This window comes from Cordyceps militaris, assembly GCF_000225605.1.
Source record: "Cordyceps militaris CM01 unplaced genomic scaffold CCM_S00002, whole genome shotgun sequence".
Lineage (NCBI taxonomy): Eukaryota > Fungi > Ascomycota > Sordariomycetes > Hypocreales > Cordycipitaceae > Cordyceps > Cordyceps militaris.
Genome location: NW_006271970.1, coordinates 2,042,672 through 2,061,567, shown reverse-complemented (window position 1 = coordinate 2,061,567; position 18,896 = coordinate 2,042,672). Strand labels below are relative to the sequence as shown.

General features: G+C 54.3%; 6 protein-coding genes across 6 annotated transcripts; 2 read left to right on the top strand and 4 right to left on the bottom strand.

Annotated features, from left to right (window-relative positions):
* Positions 1 to 379: 379 nt before the first annotated feature.
* Positions 380 to 1,197, bottom strand: CCM_02555 (uncharacterized protein; the record flags this gene model as incomplete). The annotated part of the gene is made up of 4 exons (XM_006667707.1): positions 380 to 684; positions 738 to 854; positions 904 to 1,017; positions 1,077 to 1,197. 4 exons carry the CDS (start codon positions 1,195 to 1,197, stop codon positions 380 to 382), a joined length of 657 nt encoding a protein of 218 aa, XP_006667770.1.
* A 793-nt stretch (positions 1,198 to 1,990) lies between these two features.
* On the top strand, positions 1,991 to 3,919 carry CCM_02554 (translation initiation factor eIF4B; the record flags this gene model as incomplete). The annotated part of the gene is made up of 4 exons (XM_006667706.1): positions 1,991 to 2,018; positions 2,072 to 2,122; positions 2,230 to 2,646; positions 2,703 to 3,919. 4 exons carry the CDS (start codon positions 1,991 to 1,993, stop codon positions 3,917 to 3,919), a joined length of 1,713 nt encoding a protein of 570 aa, XP_006667769.1.
* Positions 3,920 to 4,847: 928 nt separating this feature from the next.
* On the bottom strand, positions 4,848 to 6,635 carry CCM_02553 (cytochrome P450 phenylacetate 2-hydroxylase; the record flags this gene model as incomplete). The annotated part of the gene is made up of 4 exons (XM_006667705.1): positions 4,848 to 5,219; positions 5,288 to 5,610; positions 5,669 to 6,302; positions 6,414 to 6,635. 4 exons carry the CDS (start codon positions 6,633 to 6,635, stop codon positions 4,848 to 4,850), a joined length of 1,551 nt encoding a protein of 516 aa, XP_006667768.1.
* A 961-nt stretch (positions 6,636 to 7,596) lies between these two features.
* On the bottom strand, positions 7,597 to 8,247 carry CCM_02552 (uncharacterized protein; the record flags this gene model as incomplete). The annotated part of the gene is made up of 1 exon (XM_006667704.1): positions 7,597 to 8,247. The coding sequence occupies one exon, from the start codon at positions 8,245 to 8,247 to the stop codon at positions 7,597 to 7,599; it is 651 nt and encodes a 216-aa protein (XP_006667767.1).
* Positions 8,248 to 9,335: 1,088 nt separating this feature from the next.
* Positions 9,336 to 17,217, top strand: CCM_02551 (cell morphogenesis protein (PAG1), putative; the record flags this gene model as incomplete). Its single annotated transcript, XM_006667703.1, has 2 exons — positions 9,336 to 9,339; positions 9,614 to 17,217. The coding sequence occupies 2 exons, from the start codon at positions 9,336 to 9,338 to the stop codon at positions 17,215 to 17,217; spliced, it is 7,608 nt and encodes a 2,535-aa protein (XP_006667766.1).
* A 442-nt stretch (positions 17,218 to 17,659) lies between these two features.
* CCM_02550 (mitosis protein dim1) lies at positions 17,660 to 18,157 on the bottom strand (the record flags this gene model as incomplete). Its single annotated transcript, XM_006667702.1, has 1 exon — positions 17,660 to 18,157. One exon carries the CDS (start codon positions 18,155 to 18,157, stop codon positions 17,660 to 17,662), a length of 498 nt encoding a protein of 165 aa, XP_006667765.1.
* Positions 18,158 to 18,896: the final 739 nt, after the last annotated feature.

The window sequence follows — 18,896 nt, the reverse complement described above, 5'->3', positions numbered from 1 at the left end:
CCGTCTACATACCGTAGGTACCTACCTAGGTAGGTAGGTAAGTACCTGTAGGCATGCATCAACGTGGCTACTCCGCTGCTAAATTGTCCGGAACAGTGGACACCACACCCTTCTATCCAACAACATGTGGTATGCCCGCATGAGGCGTAGCCTGGTGACATCCAAGCTGGATGGCCATTCAGCATACAAGAGCGCGCTAATTGGACTGATAACAGCAGCCACTCTACCATGAGTGAACGCACAATTCAATTCAAAATAAATAAAATCATTAGCCACCCGTGGCCACGCTGGGTATTTGTGTGGAGTTTCGATGTGCTCTCACATCCCACGAGACAAACCATCTAATTATACACTGCATATCCTATACCGTCAACCTCAATCAATTTTGCTGTGGCGGTATGGCACGCTCGGCTTCCCGGGCCTTGTGTTCCATTGCCCTCAGTTCTGCGATCCGGTCGTCGATTAGCGAAATGTCAACGTCCAGTTTGAGCTTCTTCTCCCTCATCATGTCCATGTACTCTTCATCCGTCAGCTTCCTTAGCGGGTTCAGTCGAGACCAGAAACCGGGGCCGTTTTCTATTTTGGGTTTCATCTGGTTGGCTTCATGACGATGTACCAGCATCTGTCCTCCAGCACCCATTAACCCCCACATGATCATAGCTGGTATGATCTTTGTAGGACCACCTATTGCTGGTTAGCAGGGCACTGGACATTGGCGTTGGCCGCATGAAACTTACGCAACAGCCCCGATACAGCACCGGTGGTTGTCCCGGCGATTGCGCTTATTATAGTTCTGTCAGATTGCCGCGTCACTTCCTGGTTGCCCCATGCTCGCATAGCGAGGCTCCTAGAGACTGTGATTCTGTCAGCGGATGAATATTGCAGGACCGAGTTCATACATACACCAGAAAGTGGTCCCAAGAGTAAACCATTGTATCCCAGTGACGGAACCACTAATCACTGGACTCGTATCTCTGGCAATAGCACCACCAACGCCAGCTAATACTCCTGCAGTTCCTGTTTCGGTTGTGTGAGTTAGCAGCTCTCCCATCGGAGCAGTCGCCACGCCCACATACCAGCCCAAAATCCAACTTTCAATGGAGGGAAAATAAGTTCCGCCACCTCTGGTGAGAAGAATCCTTGTCTTTTGCGCTGAGCCAGTCCTTTCAAATCCTGAGGAGTGGGTTGTGAGGCCATGGTAGTGAGGCGAGGTTGAGAAGGGAGAAACCGGATCCGACGCAAAAGGCTTGAGCGCCACGAAGATTCGCCAGTGAAGAGTAGTAAAATTCGAATATTAAAGCAGAATTAATGAAACACGTTGAATGACGCGCCAGTATACAGAGTGAGGCGAAAAAGGGCCGCAGTCAGGTCGATGCAAACGAGCGTAATGACTTGACGCGCCTCGAAAATCAGGGTCGGATCTTTTGTCGAGTTATTACCAGCCAGTCATAACGTAACTAGCAGTAATAACGACCTGCGCATTGTGGCTGGTGCTGTGGCTCAACGACTTCGCCGAGTTTCCCAGCCGCGTACAAGCAGTGGGTCATCAATGATCCATGATAGGCTAAACCTTTTCAGGGCTAGCGTCTCCCACTCAACCAAGAAAATTGAAGCAACCCTTCTGTGGCCCTTGGTGGCCTCGTCTTTTTTCCCACGGTCGAGCAAATTTCGCCTCGTCAACCCCAGACACCGTAACGCAATCGGGGTCCCATACTATCGCCCTCCTTCCGAATCTCGACAATACCCGTATCCCTTATTTGTCGCCGTCACCCGTTTTCCGACTGTCTACTTAATTTCCCGCAGAGCTGCTCCGGTCGGCTCTTGCCCCTCTAACTTTCGTCACATACGCGCACCGGTCACCTATTCCGCTGCGCGTGGTTCTTTTACACCGCAATCATGGGTCCGTCCATGTCCACCCGATCCTCTTGTCCCGGATCTATGCTGACATGGCCTTCTCATAGCTCCTAAAAAGAAGCAACAACAGCAGACTATGTCCCTGGGGGACTTTCTGAATGATGGTTCGTCGCAACACAACGCGCCACCCTCGTCGTTATACTGACAGTATCAACAGGTACTGGTTTTGGTGGTGGTTCTTGGGCTGATGAGGTTGAGGATTCTTATGGTAAGTGGATGCTCTGTCTATAGAACAAATTTGTCGTGTTTGTAACCAATCTATAGTTGGCGGTATGCGTGTTGTCGTGTCCAGATAGCTGCGATCCAAACTAACAGAATATATCAGGCACTCAACCCCTCCCCTCGAGCGACCGACCCCGCCCTGGTGGCGCTGTTTCCTCCTGGCAGGACCGAGGTTCGCGCATATTCAGACCCCCTCGTGTCAAGATGCCGTCTCGCTAACTGTTCTAGGCTACTCTGTTCGCGAGAGCGCTCCCCAGTCGCTTCCCGAGCGTCCCCCGTTCACCGCTCACCTCGGGAACCTCTCTTACGATGCGACGGTTGAGTCCGTCACCGATTTCTTTGCCGACAGCGAAATTGTGAGCGTCCGAATTATTGAAGATCGCGAAATGCAGCGCCCCAAAGGGTTCGGTTATGTCGAGTTTACCGATCTCGAGGGCCTTAAGAAGGCTCTTGCGCTTGATAACGAATCCTTCCAGGGACGTATGATCAAGATTAAGGTTGCTGATCCTCGTAAGTACCTAAAGACGCACGTCTCAGTTATTTCATTCCTACTGACACAAACGCAGCCCGTGGCGGAGATGGCCGCATGGACTCGAACCGCGATCTTAGCGATTGGACTCGCAAGGGACCCCTGCCTGATCTTCCCGGTCGTGGTGGCAACCGTCAGCCTTCCGAGTTTGGTAGTGAGCGCAGAATGCGCGACCCTGCTCTCGAGTCTAACCGCGGCCCTGCTCGAGAGATGAACTGGGAACGCCGTGGTCCTCTTGCCGCCCTCCCACCCCACGAGTTTGGTGGCCGCGACAACAGCCGTCCTCCTCGCCCTGCCCCCGAGGGCATGGGTGAGCGCAGCGAATCCTTCCGTGGTTCTCGCACTGACCGACCCGAGAGAGCTGAGAGAGCTGAGAGAGTTGACAGAAGCCCCACTGCCGCCGAAAAGGACTTCCAATGGCGCGACCGCATGCGTCCGGACGCCGGAAAGCAGTCGCCTTCCCAGGAGGGAGGTGAGGATGCTTCCGCTGCTCCTGTTCCCGCTGCTGCCCCTGCCAGCCGTCCCCGTCTGAACCTCCAGAAGCGTAGCGTTGCCGAGTCGAGCGATGCCGCTACTCCCGCCGCCGACTCCAAGGCCAGCCCCTTTGGCGCCGCCCGTCCTATCGACACGGCCGGTCGCGAGCGGGAACTTGAAGTGAAGCGCCAGCAGGCTCTCCAGGAGAAGCGCGAGGCTGATGAGAAGGCCAAGGAGGAGCGTCGCCTTGCCAAACAGGCTGCTAAGGAGGCCGAGGAGGCCGAGGCTGAAGCTAAGGCCAAGGCAGCCGCTGCTCAAGAGGAAGCAGCCGCCGTTCAAGAGGAAGCGCCTACTCCTATCGAGGACGCACCTGCTGCCGAAAAGCCCAAGGATGCTGAGGAGAAGGAAAATGGCGCTGAGACGCAGTTACCCGTGCGTACCCGTGAGCCCCGTGAGCCCCGTGAGCCCCGTGAGCCCCGTGAGCCCCGTGAACCCCGTGAGGCCAAGGAGGCCAAGGAGGGTGTCCCCAAGTCCAGAGCTACCGAAGGTGGCAGCTGGAGATCGGCCTCTGGTGAGCAGCGTGGTGCCCGCGGTGGTGCCCGAGGCGGCCGTGGCGGCGCACCCCGAGGCGGTCGAAATGATACCCGTGGACCCCGTGCCAATGGGGCGAGCGCTCAGCAGAGCGCTGCCCCCTCCGAGGCCGGCGAGGCCGCTCCTGTCGAAGATGATGGCTGGACCAAGGTGCCGGCCAACAAGAAGGGACGTCCGGGACGTCCTTAGACGGGAGGCAAAAACGAGACAAGCAAACAGATTGTACATTTAGCCCTCCCCATATTTTCTGCTTTTTGATTTCACGACTATAGATGATGGCCTTTCCCAGGCAGGGAGACGCTCGCTGCTATTTCAGACAGAAAAGTTTATTCGGTTGCATCTCACAACGAAAGAAAAAAAGACAAAAAGTTTTCTAAAGGCGCTTTTTTTTCTAGTTGACGATTTTATGAACCTAAGAGCCGGAATAGGGAATCGCAGCGCATTTCATAGCACGGCAACGACTTGTGTCTTTTACGAACAACGACGAGGATGGCAAAAGTGACGTCTTGAAGATCTGGGCAAGGATTCTCTCTTCGTTGCGGTGAGAAGAAGTATTGCGGTCATGCACAGGAGGATCCGACGATATAATTGGCTGGCAGTTGAGAAGAATGTTGGGCAAGCCGATCTTGAGCGCTGAGAAAAGGCAAAACAATATGCCGTTGTTTTGTTTCCTTCACTTTTGTCTTTGTTTTCGTCGTCTCTCCTTGACTCGACTGTTTATTTTGTTTCTTTTTTTTTTCCTTGGCTGAAGAGCACGGCGAAGGAGGATCGTGCCTTTGTTTCCCATTACGTTTTGGGGAATTGGATGATGGAGGAGAAGGTGTTTGTAGTTGCTACACGCCATGGGATTTTTTTTCTGTTCCTTTTGTCGATTCTACTTACAGGATGAAAAGTTTGACGCACGTACGCGGGAGAGCACCAACAAGTTTCGAGGCGTGACACTTTAGCAAATACATTGATAATTTTAGTATTTTGTCTTGTTCATTCTCTTGATGCATATCCTGAGCCGACGACGGCAATACCCGAAGCCGCACATGTCTCGCGCCATCGCGCGGCGGGCGCACAGATCAGGGTTTCCTGGGTTTGATTGGCCACTTTACCCATCTCTTGTTTTGTATCAGAGATCCTTGGTACGCGCCTCGGCCCCGGCGATCCACTGCTGCAGCTGGGCAGCGTCCCTGGGCCGGAGCTTCATCTTGAAGGGCTTGGGGTCGAGCGTGAGCGACGTGGGAGTGTTGTTGCAGTCGAGGCAGTGCATGACCGGGCGGTCGGCGGGGTCGTCGGCCTGGGAGAGCGCAAAGGCGGTGATGATGCGGATGTAGGCGGTGAAGAGCTCGCGGTTGGCAAGGTGCGAGCCGGCGCACATGCGCGAGCCGGCGCCGTACGCGTAGTGCGGCGTGCCGACCTCGTGGTCATCGAGGAAGCGCTCGACGATGAACTGCTCCGGCAGCTTGAAGCGGTCGTCGTCGTAGTCAGCCGCGTAGGCGTTCTGTGCGGGAAGCAATGTCAGCGGGGGGGGTTAAACCACCGGTTGAATGTGAAAGGGCGCTGACGTACCATGAAGAAGGTGGTGCCGGCGGGGATGACGGTGTTTTCGTAGGGAATGTCTTTAATGTTGGTGCGCGGGAGGCAGATGGGAATGACGGTGAAGAATCGCAGCGTTTCCTTGACGAGAGCAGTGACGTAGGGGACCTTTTCCTCTACAAGACACTTTTCCCAGGCATCACCGTTGGGGTAGGCCTCGTGGATCGCGGCGAGGGCCTTGGCCTGGACGGCTTGGCCAGCCGGTGTAGAAAGGTACGCCAGACCCATGATTAGGGTGCCAGGCACAGTGTCAAGCCCAGCAGAGACCATGGTCAGGCAGATGGACTTGAGCTCAGCTGTCTTGAAATCAGTATGCGGCACGAGCACTTACACGATGCATGAACAAAAACGTACCCATATTGAGCTTGGCGTCGGGGTCCTTGAGAATATTGCCCGTAATACAGGGCTTATCCGTGCCCTCCTCGATGCGCTTCTGCAGATCCGTCAACATGTCCGTCAGGTACTTGTCCCTCCGGGCGCGAAACTCGCTGGCCTCGGTATTCTGCTTGCTCCAGAGGCGCAGCAGCGGCACGTAGTCCTGCCAGTTGTTGCTGGTGGAGCGAAAGTTGGAGATGATGCGCTCGACATGGGTAATCTCCTGGAGCAGGGCGCTGTCGACGGCGCCCTCGATGCGGAAGCCGTAGTTGAGGGTGAGGGAGGTGTTGAGGGCGAAGCGGGCCATGTAGGAAATGGGGTCGACGTCGCGGCGGCCGGCGTCGCAATCGTGCAGCAGCTCGCGGATGCTCGCCATGGACTCGAGGTCGATGATGGGCATGTAGGACTGGACGGCGGGCCGGTTGAGGGCCGTGGCGGCGGCCTTGCGGCGCTTCTTGCATGACTCGTCCCACGGCGAGGTGCCTATGGTGAAGCCCTGGGACGAGGAGACGACCGAGTGGAACGTGTGAAAGGTTGGCCGTGAGATGAGGGACGACTGGTGCGTGATCCAAAAGTGCCGGACTGAGTCGTACGAGTTGACAAAGATGACACGCTGGGGCAGGACGGTTGTTTGGTTAGCGAGGAGGACCAAAACTTTGGGGAGAGGGGGGAGGAGGAGGGGATCTCGCGACAACTCTCCCAGAGCTGGCTAGCCAAGACGTACTCGGTTTCCTAGACGGGTTTGGAAGACGGGACCGTATTTGGCGGCCCATGACTTGGCCACGCGCGCATGGTCGGTGCCAAGCTGGATGAGGTTGCCAAAGATGGGCACGCCGGGGATCTCGGGCAGGCCCTTGATCTTGGGCGTGTCGGTCGCGTTGAGCAGCTTGAAGAGAAGGTACGCGGCGGCGACGAGGGCGATGCCAATGACCTCGTAGGACGCCATGACTATGAGCTAGCGGTAGTTTTATAAAACGTTGGAGATGTTGGATCAAGACAACAAGAAGAAGATGTTGATTCTACACGGAGGAAGCAATACAATCATGATGGCACAACAGAAGCTCGAGGGAGAATGTGTGGCTACCAGCGGCTTCTATTTATGCCTAATAGCTGGCCTCTGCTTGGTCCAGCTCAACGACCCCGAGCCGGCGCGCCCTTGACAACTCAGCTCAGACAAAAGAGAAGCCAGCCCAAAAAACGCCAACGAGGGACCGGGGTAAGGGTTGGTGAGGGGTCACCCTCCAGTCAGAAGTCGCGGAATGCGCAGTCTTAGAAAAGATGTACACTGACGTTGCAACGGGTGTGTGGCGGGCAGGGCACTAATTCGTCCGGATGGGTGTGGTGGCGGCATTGGAGTTGATCGAAGTTGATTCCGGTCGGAATATAGTTGGCCACACAGACACCAAGATATACAATCCACTTTGGGCCGCCTCGCTCCATTTCCGTCAACCGATCGCGCTCTGATGGGTTTGCCTGCCGTGACATCAGACTAATAAGTAGTTAGGAGACGCAGAAGACTGTTGGGGGCGACAGATTCACCGGAAAAGGACCTGGCTTGTGAAATCTTTTGCCGAGATTGGCACTCCATTCTCGGTTAAGCAATGCAGGGATGCAGTGCAGCTACCTACTAAGGTAACTATGTAGGTACATACATAGGGAACTACAAACCTAGGGTAAGCTAGGTACTTGGGTACGTACCCAGGATCGCTAGAAAGGCTTCTCAATCTGTAATCTGTACGGAGTAATTTGTATTATAGTTAATTTGTACAGGGTTATACCATGTCTACCCCAGTTGCCCAGCCACCCAGCCTATGATGTACTGATTTTTCGACAAGTCGGCCACAAAAATCCCCGTCTTCTCTTTGCCGGCCCATAGCCATGGTTCCTTGTTGCAAGGAAAACTTCCATCAGCATAGTCCGGCCGAGTAGAGCGACAGGCATGTCGTCAGCAGCATCAGGTCAAAGGCCCGGCCGTGGTCCACGTTGACTTGCAGGTTTCCGCACTTGCCGAGTTCCGTGCTGCTGGTGAAGACGGCCAAAATGGGCTCGGTTCCTACCAGCGTCGTCCAGCTCGTACCGCTGCCGATCCGGCGCCCATCCTCATCCTCCGACGGCGGCACCTCTGTGAGCTTCCAGTTGCGCGTGCTGAGCGGCCGGCGTGCCATGCCGTCGACTATGACCTTGCGTGTCCTCGTCCAGACCAAATGCAGACGGCGGGGGCTGCCTCTATTCTCCCCCGGCACCATGGTTCCCCAGGTGTGCTTCCTGCCCCATGGGTGCGTCGTATGGAGCTTCTCCCAGACCACGTCTTTCGCGGCGCTGTCGCCGAGGCAAATTTCAAAGTAAGTCGAAAACGAGGGGAGGCGAGACACGGCCGCCACGGGGCACTTTGTGTCAGGCCCATCGTGTACGACGAGAAAGGGGCGGTTTCTCAGCACTGTATGCAGCTTGGCTACTATTTGCTCTGAAGTGGCTGTGGTATCACGGCTGGGGCCAGTAATTGTGTATTGACTTCTGAATGCGGGCTTGTGAATGGCGAATATGCATATGCGGGCCATGATGAGATCGTCACGAAAATATGTAGTGTGAGAATGTGTCTTGTATTATGGGAAGGAAAGCAGTATTGACTTGGAAAAGATTTCCCTCCTCGCGACTTGGTAAGTATTGCAATTGTACACATTTCGTTGAGCAAGAGCGATGCGATGGCGGGAAGCGGTGGCGGTGTCAGCCTCACAGCGCGCCGCCGACGCCACAGACCTTGCATTCTCGTCGCCTAATTTGTACATTAAATTATAATAAATTATAATAAATTATTATTCCGTAACACGGTGAGTATGTAGTTACGAGACTTGCCTGTCCCTGGGAGGATGGGTTCCTAGTTACTTGGTCATATTTACTTGGATTTCGACTACTCTTTTCTTTTTCTAATACGTTGTACATACAAGGACTGGGAAACGGGTACTCGAGTTTTGGTACCACAATATTGATTGTTTGTGTTGCATACATACGTGTGCGCATAGGTAGGTAGTTACCAAGACTCCGTGGTACCACGTCCGATCGATCACGGGCATCAACAATGGTAGCACAAGATGAATAAGCGCATAATTACAGACATTGAAAATCCCGCGAACCTACCCACAAGCATAAAAACGATGGATTGTCAAGAAAACGAAACAGCAAACCTCCCTTCTTCGCAGCTACCTGCCTCTCCCTACCAACCTACCCTGTAGACATCTCCATCTCCGCCCCAGACCCGCCTGGCTTGGACCCTGTTCCTGAACTCTTGCTGCTTGCCCTCACCCTCAACAACTGAAAGAAGGCCCAAGAAGATCCGCCCAAGAAGATCCGCCAAAGAGGGACCCAACTAACTAGCGAAACAAGGGCGGCGGCACATTTTATCTTCGCCCCGGACAGCTTGCCCAAGGTAGCGTCATCCATCCATCACTAGCTCGCTGATGAGCGCGTGTGCTTTGAACCTTTGTCCCATCATCCCGCCATATCCCACCATAGCATTGGCCAAGACGTCTTCAGTTTCGAAACGTTCCCGCGCTGCCCCTCTCCATCCCGCCTCGACATTCGTCGCTGAGCGCCCGCCACGCATGACTGGAAGCTAATGACGGGGTGACGCCCCTGATTGGAACACGCAATGGGTGAGTTTCAACATTCCCGCGCACGTCCGACCTCATCATCTTGATGGTTCCTCGTCTCTCCCTTGGCCATATGTTCGAAACTGCTACATGTGCCTATCGGGTGAAGACCATCCGTCTATGCACCGCACCGTAACGCGATACGCTTGACATGGGCCCAATCCTCGCGCACCGTCCATCTTTTTTTGCTTCTACATGCTTGAAAAAAAAATACCAGCGCTCTGGCCCTTTCTTACTCTACCTACTCCTTGCTGACATCTGGCTCTCATCACCACAGCTCCGTCGCAACCACCCCTCGATTCCCCCCAGCCGCCGCCGCTACCGCCACCCAAGTATCCCGCCGCCTCGCGATCAGTCTCGCGCTTGGAAGACGATGACCGTTCCTGGGAGCATACCATCCGTCTAGTGTCTCCCGAGCCCGTGCTGTCCCCGCCGACCATCGCCCACTCGCGCGAGTCGTCCGCCGAAAAGGTCCCCCGTCTCCCACCGCCGCTGACCTCGCCGCGATCCGCCACTGGCGCCTCTGCCCGACAAAACATTGATGCCACGCGCGTCGCCGCCTACGGACACCACCGCCAGACCTCCATCGTGCACGGCATACAGCACTCGAGAAATGGGAGCATCGCCAGCTCCGCCTCCAGCCCCTTGAGTCCACAGATGATTGCCGCCGCCGGCGTCGGACTCGACATGGACTCGGTCGCTGCGAGGATGGACGTTGCCGCCGCCGCATTGCCCTCGGCCACTCCGGGAAGCGCATCGCCCGCTGCCATGGAAAAGTCGGCTTCGGCGACCGACGTACCTAGCTTTGGCGCAACCCAGCGCAAAATCGACCATGGCAAATCGCGACGCGACCACCCGACCCACCACTCGCATTCTTCTAGACACCGTGACGACCAGAAAACCGTCGGAGAATACGCCCTCCATGTTCTTTTCACCTCCTTCATCGCACAGGCGGAAGAAAAGCTCAACGAATGCATCACTGTGCCCTTCGACCCTGAACCGAGCGTCGACCAAATATGCGGTCCCGGCGTTGATCTTGGCTTTGACCAGCTCATCGTCGCACTCGGCCACATTGCCAGTCCTAAACCGAAAGCTTTGATCGATTCCATGATGCTCTGGCGCAAAAGCAAGAGTGATGCAGCCAACGACGCCCGCAGTCAGCTCCAGCAACTGCGCAATAACCCCCCTGGCACACCCTTGATGCGACGGAACACAGAACCCGCCGGCATCAACCCCGCCGATGCGTTTCCGACAGGCGTGTCCCTGGCTGCAAAGCAGGAATATGTTGCCCAACAGGAACGCCGCTCTACCGTCTCCATCTATATTCTCTGCCGCGTCCTTGTCGAGGTCATCTGCCAAAGTAGCCTTGCATCAATCACGCCAGAGATGGAAGATAAGCTAGAGAGTATCATCTTTGGCCAGCTCAAAATCGCCGATACTGAACAACTGGCCCTCTCTCCCTTGAAAATGGCCAACTGGAATCTTTTTGCCCAGCTGCTTGGCTACATGAGCGAGATCAACTTTGTGGGAATCAGTCGCCGATTCATCGACGACCTAAGTAACTGTCTTCAGGAACGAACTATCAAGAGTCCCACATCGGCTTCTGGTCGTGATGTAGAGGGCAAGATCGAACTTGTGCTCAACGGCATGAAACACCTGCGCATTAAAGTGTCACCCGAGGAGTCGTGGGAGCAATCCTGCGATTTTCTCATAAAATTGGGTCGCCTTTTCAGCAAATCCCATGGCCAAAGAGTTAAGTCCGCCTTCTGCCATGTGCTCGATATGCTGTTGCGTCCCGTCGCAGCCAAGGCTCTCAACAGTCATCTGATGCAAGCCAAATGGGCCGATGTGCTTTCCGCCGTCGGTCAACGCGTTCAGCAAATGCACTTAAAGCCGAGGCATTGGGCTGTGGCATTTCCTCTCACAGCTACGATTGTTTGTGTTTCTCCCCCGGAAGTCTTTACGTCGCAGTGGCTACAGCAAATTATCCCGCTCCAAACCAAAGTCAAGGATAGATTCACAAAGCCTCTGTGCCTGCAGGTTGTTTCTCGGCTCGTCTGGACTTATCTTTACCGCACAAATGACAGCCAGACTAGTGCCTCGAGGAAGCTAGACGATGTCATCAGACTTGTCATGCCTTCCTCGAAACGCAGTCTAGTCGCTGCTGATGCTGCCGTCACCGATCCCCTGATCCAGTTGATTCGCATCATTGGCTTCAAATACCCCGAATTTTGCTTCAAAAACATCATATTTCCCCTCATCAACGCGGAATATTTTGTGCAAAACAAAGAGCTCAAGGTCGAACAGCTGGACCCTGACAGAATTGTGATTGGAATCCGCGCATTTCTCAGCATCATGTCGGATCTCGAAAAAGGCGAACAGGGCCGTCCCCCCTTCCCGCAAGCCTTCGAAGCTATACCCGCCCTTGACAGATCTCCCACCTCGCCTGTAATGTCCATGAAATCAAGACCACCTCCAAGTCCGACAGCCCCTCCGAAGAAGGATACAGTCTCGCGGCCCGTGCTTACTTCTGTCCTGACTGATGGGGTACGTGAATACTACTTCAAGTTTTGTGAAGTTTTGGGAAAAATCGCTATTCTATGTGACAATACGTTTGGTGGACAAGCTACTTTGGATGAGAAATTCAATAGTCCAGGACCCAAGACACCGATTTCCGAGTCCTTTACGTTTTCCCGCAAAGATGACGGCCAGAATGCCCAAGATCAACGGCAGGCATTCTACGAGCTTCTACACGTTGCCGTGCAAGCACTGCCAAGATGCCTGCCCACCGGTATACAGCTCAACACTCTCATCAACCTGCTCTGCACCGGTACTGCCCACGTTCAGTTCCACATTGCGGATTCATCTGCCGACTCCCTCAAAGCAATTGCCAAGCACGCTCATGCTCAGCAAGTGACCATGGGCTTTGCACGATTCATCTTCAACTTTGATGACCGGTACTCAACCATGTCAGATGGCGGAATGCTGGGACCGGGACACATTGAGAATACATTGCGCCTTTATGTCGAGCTGATGCAGATCTGGATTGAAGAAATCCGTCAAAAGATGAGAGATGCCGACGGCAAAGGAACTGACCAGAGAGCCCTAAAACTGGATCTGTCTCAGGTCTGGGGCGAGGTTGATCAAGCGGAAGCCCATGGGCTCTTTTTTCTCTGCTCTCAATCCCGCCGTGTGCGCCACTTCGCTATCACCGTACTGAGGCTCATTACTGAATTCGACAAGGCTCTTGGCAAGGACACCTCTGGTGAGAAGGACACTCTCAGGCTCATTGATATCCTCGAAAATGACTCTATTCAAGTCATGAACTTCAATGAAGAAAGCCTCTCCGTTGCAGAGCGAAGTCGTCTACAGCGCGGTCTGCAAAATGCTAACAGCAAAGGAGCTGTGGTCGAGCTCTGCACCAGCGACATATCGTATGATGCAACGCTTTGGTTCAAGATTGTACCGAATCTGATACGCATTTTCTTCGAGAGATGTCCGTTTGCCGTCACAATTTGTCGCGATTTGATTTGCAATCGCATTATCCAAATGTACAAGCCTATCGTTTATCTTTCGGAACCTTCTCGCGGCCTCGTGTATGCCGGGGAGTCCGGGAATCAGCGTATAGGTAACAAATCTGCGGCTGCACACCCTGAGGTCATGATCGAGCAATGGAAGCTATACTTGATTTTTGCCTGCACGACGATGGCTGACCCTGGAGCGCTGCCATCGCCAGCCAATCCGAAAGACCGACAACATACCCGCAAAGGCTCACGGCATACCTCTACAGACAAAATTGTAACGGCTAGAACGTTGTTCAAATATCTGATACCCCTACTTTCAGTGTCATCTACATCAGTTCGCGATGCTGTTGTAGTCTCCATGGGCTCAATCAACATCCACATCTACAGATCTTTGTTGGAGGAGCTGCAAGGCCAGGTAGCTCGATGCAACGATGAGGCTAGAGCCAGAATTCACCAGCGGACAAACAGTAGTCCTCGGCGAAACCGAAAAATGGATTTACTGCGAACCGAAATCACGCATGTCTTCAAACTGACGTCCCACTTCTTACGGGATGAACGTGTATATGACAACGAATTCTTCTTGACGACATTGACCGCTTATGCCAAGGATTTGAAGCTTTTCCTGATGGACGGTGAAGTGCAGATGGACTGGGAGTTTCAGAAGCTGCGACAACATTACTGCGGTTTGATGGAAAGCTTATTCGACGGTATCAATCGCGCCAAGGACCCCTCGCGTTGGATGACGTTTGAGTCGCGAAAGTCTGCCTTTTCCCTGATGGAAGATTGGTGTGGGTTCTCGCCGAATCAGAATCAGATTCGCGCCAGAGAGGATACAATGAGACAATCCATCATTGACCAACAATCTTTGGGAGAGCGAGGAACGGTGACAGCAGCCATGGAGATTGAGAAACGAAACCTGCGAAATGCGGCCTTGAGCGCCATGGCGGCACTTTGCGCAGGCGCCGTCACATTCACGACCGAAAGTGGTGTCACGTTGCAGTTTGACGTGCGCCGTATGCTGGCATGGGTCGAAGCCATCTTTAATTCTGGAAGTGACCGTATGAATGTCACTGGCCGACTGGCGCTGAAGAACCTCGTCATTCATAACCGAGACTATCCGTATCTCTTGGATCGCTGTATCTTGCGCTGCTACCTTGCAGACGCACGCAAAGTACTTGAAAGCTACTTCATGGTGACCATGGATGTGCTCCAAGAATGCCCCGAGTACCCTTGTCCGTTTTGGAAGATGCTTGCTCTCTGTCTCTTTACTCTTGGAAATGAGCAGAGCGAGGTCCGATCAAAGTCTGCCGCTGCTCTCCGCTCACTTGAGATTAGACAGCAGCGCAACTCCAAAATTCGCGATTTTGACATTAGCATTGCGGACAAGACGCAGGTGGTGTACAAGTTGGCGCAGTTTGAGATTTCGAAGCGACTCGCCATGTCGTATACTGAGCTGGCCTTTCACATTGTGTCCGAGTTTACTCTGTACTTCAAAGACCTCCAGCCGCATGCACAACGGAATGTCGTTGCGGTTATCCTGCCCTGGATTCAAGCGATTGAGTTGAAGATTGACCCCAATGGCGGACCCACAGCTCAATCATACGTCCTACTCGCCAACCTTCTTGAGATTACTATCAAATCAGGTGGCGCCCTCCACCATGAAGTACAGGCACTGTGGCAGGCCTTGGCGACAGGTCCGCATCCCGGTAACGTGCGGTTGGTATTGGACTTTATCATGCAGTTGTGTCTTGAGCGACGAGAGCAAAATTTTGTGGAATATGCGAAGCAGATTGTTGTGTTCCTATCCACCACGAGTGGCACACCTGGAATCAAAGTCGTTGAGTTTTTGCTGATGCAGATCACCCCCAAGGCCATGGTGCCTAACGAAAAGCGAAACTCGATACCGCCTCAGCCGGATGTGAGCGCCCTTCCGTACTGTGCCGATCTTAACGAAGCTTTGCCAGTTGGAACGAAGCAAGCAGGATTCTCACTCGGACAGCTGTCTCTGATCTTGCTTGTTGATTTGATGGTTGCCCCTGTGAACCTGCCACCAGAGAATATCCCCTCGCTTTTACATGTGGTGACGGTTCTGTGGGATCATTATACCCCGTTGGTTCAAGAGCAGGCCCGGGAGATGCTGGTGCACCTGATACACGAGCTGGTGCTCTCGCGCATGGACGAGAACCTCCACGACACGAGAAAGGAGGCCATTGAGGAACTCATCGACTTGGTCCGCGGCCACGACCGCGCAGTCGTTTGGAGCTACGAAGACAGCAATGGCAAGGTTGATGAGCAAGACAACAAGGTACCTCCCAGCATGGAATACCTCACCGCTGAAGTGCTGCAAACGTTTGAGCCTGCGTATCCCGGCATCAAAGAGCAATGGGGAAGGCTCTCGCTTACCTGGGCCACGTCGTGCCCCGTCCGCCATTTGGCCTGTCGCTCGTTTCAAATCTTTCGCTGTGTTCTGACATCGTTGGATCAGTACATGCTGGGCGATATGTTGGCCCGACTTTCGAATACAATTGCCGACGAAGACCCAGAGATACAGTCCTTTTCTATGGAGATCTTGACAACTCTCAAGACATTGATTGTCAAGCTCGAGTCCGACAAGCTTCTAACGTTCCCGCAGCTCTTTTGGACCACCTGTGCTTGTCTCGAATCCATCAACGAGCGAGAGTTTAGGGAAGCCGTGGACATGCTTAGCGAGCTAGTAGGCAAGGTTGACTTGCGATCTGCCAACATTCGACGGCTGATTGCGGATGGCCAACCCTCGCGCTGGGAGGGAGCGTTTGACGGTCTGCAGCCTTTGCTGCACAAAGGCCTCCGCTCGGCGGTATGCTGGCAGCCAACGTTGGATATTATGGAGCAGCTCGTCAAGCTTCCCAATGACCCTCTGATTGGCGACGACCAACGTCTCTTTTTCGCGTTGCTGGCCAACTTTCCACGGTTCCTCAACGATTTGGAGCAACGAAGCCTGCCTTCGGATGACAGCCTGCGATCAGCGCGCGTTTTGTTTGCCGAGGCAGACCGTCAGGGTCTAGAAGGTATTAGCGTGGTCATGGACGATTATATAAATGGCGAAATTAACAGCGGCAACGACCTTTTGACACTACTATTCGGAGCGCTGAGAGAATACTATCTCCCACGACTTGATTTCAAGATGATTACCTTCTTGCTCGGGCTGCTCACGAATTCGATCAACTGGATCAAAGTGCATACAATGCGTATCCTCTGCATCGCTATTCCAGAGGTTGACATGAAAAACCCTGAGCTTACGGGACATGGCTCTGATCTTATTTCGCCTCTGCTCCGCCTGCTCCAGACAGACTTGTGTATGAATGCGCTCGGGGTGCTGGATAACATAATGACCGTCTCCGGTAGTCACATGGACAAGCACCACTTGCGCATGAGCATGACGCGCGCCACTTCCAAGGTTATCCGCAAAGAGTATGAACGAACGCAGAGTCTATTTGGTATCCCAGAAGCATCAGGGTGGGCGATCCCGGTGCCTGCCAAGAAGACAGAGGCCACGCGCGCCAATATTCATGCTGCATTTTACATGTGCCAGAGCGCAGGCGGATCGTCCACTGAGGCCACGCCGACGGCCGAAGTTGAATTCCACAACGATGATTTTGCCTATGGATACTTTGAGGCACACGAACGCACAGGGACCATGCTCTCGGATGATGGGCGGACCGATACTTTGGTTGGGGATCTGGTGACCAAGCTGGACAGCCTGGACGACTTTTTCGACGAGCCCTCAAGCCCCCACACAGACGACGACGGCCGGTCGTCGCGAACGGTGACGGAGTACGAGCCGGATGCGTTTGATTCAGAGACGCAATTATACGACGAGCAAATTCTGCCCATTCTGCATCAAGCATCCAGCAACACGTCCTTCCAGAATGGCTTCGCCGACAGACCGCCGGCCATGTCGCGGGAGGCAAGCGCCAACGCGATGAACCCCGGCGCCTTTAACATAGTGACGTCGCCCCGACCCGGTCTCCATGCGCGCTCCATCACGTCGCCATCAGCGCCCGCGTCGTACTACCCGCAGATGGCGGGCGACATGACGTCGGACGAGGAGTACCTGTCGGCGGGGTTCTCTGACGCCGACGACGAGCGGCCCAATACCACCGCCAACATTGGCAGCGTCTTTTTTCTGGAGAACATGGTGAACCGGCAGACCGGGACCGGGATCGCCACCGCCGCCCGCTCAACGAACTTGCGGAGATTGACGAGCCGGTCGCGTGATGAACATCGCGTGCGCGAAAAGACGCCACCGCTGCCGGTACCGAAGCTGCCCGCGACGAGCCCCAACATGTTTGGGGGCGGGCAGCAAGATGTGCTGTAGTGGGGGAAGAGGCAGATGTTATTATCTACATAATTACTGATTTATGCAGGATTTTGGGTCTACGTGTTGGATACTTGATACACGCGCATTTGCCATTTCAGGGCTTAAAGACATGTACTGCATGCATAGTGCGACAATGGCGTACAAACGAGGCGTTTGCAAGGAGGCCGAGATACAATGTTAGTTTGTGAGATTTTCTTAGCAGTGGAATAATGACATAGATATCATGTCATGAGTGCTGAAGTGAGCCTAGCTGTTGTAGGCTGCTTTCTAACCAAAAAGTGATGCTGTAATTGATAGCTACTAGAAAACGCCGCCCAAACCATGGAAATGCAATCATGCCTTTCTTCCGCGTCAACGCCTTGGGGTATTGAATATATATATATAGCGATCGAGGCGTGACGACTGACGCATGGCGCCCGTCTTTTGTTTCCCTTCCTTTTCAGTACCGGTGGCGCGTCGAGTAGTCCTTGGGGCTGACGACCAAGCCGCGTCCTTTTTTCGCGCCGCGGTACACCGTCTCGATGATGTCGATGAGTTCCTGCTTATCCTCGAGGACCCAGTTGAGCTTGTTGTTATTGCCGGTACCAAAGTCGACCATCATGTGCTTGTTGCGAAAGAAGAACATGATTGTGCAAGGGTCGTAGAGTTCTGATTTGATCGAGTTAGGAGGCGGGCAGCGAGGAGTAGGAAAGGGGGAGACACAACAAAACGTACCGTACATTTGGTTGAAATCGGGTACTTGGTCAATGTCGCAGACGTAGACGACGGCAAAGCTCTTGACCTTTTCGGCGATTTTGTAGAGAACCTCGTCTTGCCGCATGCAGTCCGAGTCCCAGTCGCGGCCGAAGCGGATGACGACGAGCCGCTCGTCCTCGCTGAGAATGGCCTGGTCGACGTGCCAGCCGGAGCTGAGATGGGGGATGACGACGGAGCCCATGATGGTAATGTGTTTTCTGGAGTGGTCTCTGGAGAGGGAAGAAAAAAAAAGAAAAAAAAGAGGACGCGATCGCGCTGAAGAAGAAGAAAGATTTGGCGGGGTTGACTTTTGGTGCCTGGAGCGGCTGGAACACTACAACCACTACAACCCCCGCTATGACGCCTGAGCTCGGTTTGATGAATATCGGACGAGGCTGTTGGTGGCAGCCTTGCACAAATTACAATTTTTCTGGAGCTTCCTTCGCCTTCCCCCTAGCTAGCGGACAGATTTTTAAATCGCGATGTGTTGAACAAACGACCACGACCACAACATTTGCAAACAGACTACGCCATGTATTGTCTACGCAGCCCCTCCGCACGGCGTCAATTCCTGGCGATCGCCACGGGGAAGCGCCGCTCCCTCACGACCAGCGCGCGGCGCGCATCCGACAACACCTCTTCAGCACCAGCAGCGCTCATCTACCCGGCGCCGTCCTCTCGACGCCACCACGACCTCGCTTCCTTCCAGTCCTACGCGGCGCGCACCAAGCTCGACCCGACCTCGACCGTCTATGTGGGGACGCTGTACGAATACACCGTGGCGGCTGCCCTCACGCGGCACGGCTTCTCCCTGCGGCGCGTGGGCGGCGCGCGCGACCGCGGCACCGACCTGCTCGGGACGTGGACGCTGCTGCCCGGTGCCGGGACGACGACGCCGGTGCTGGTGCAGTGCAAGGCGGGCGTCGGACAGCGCGTCGGCC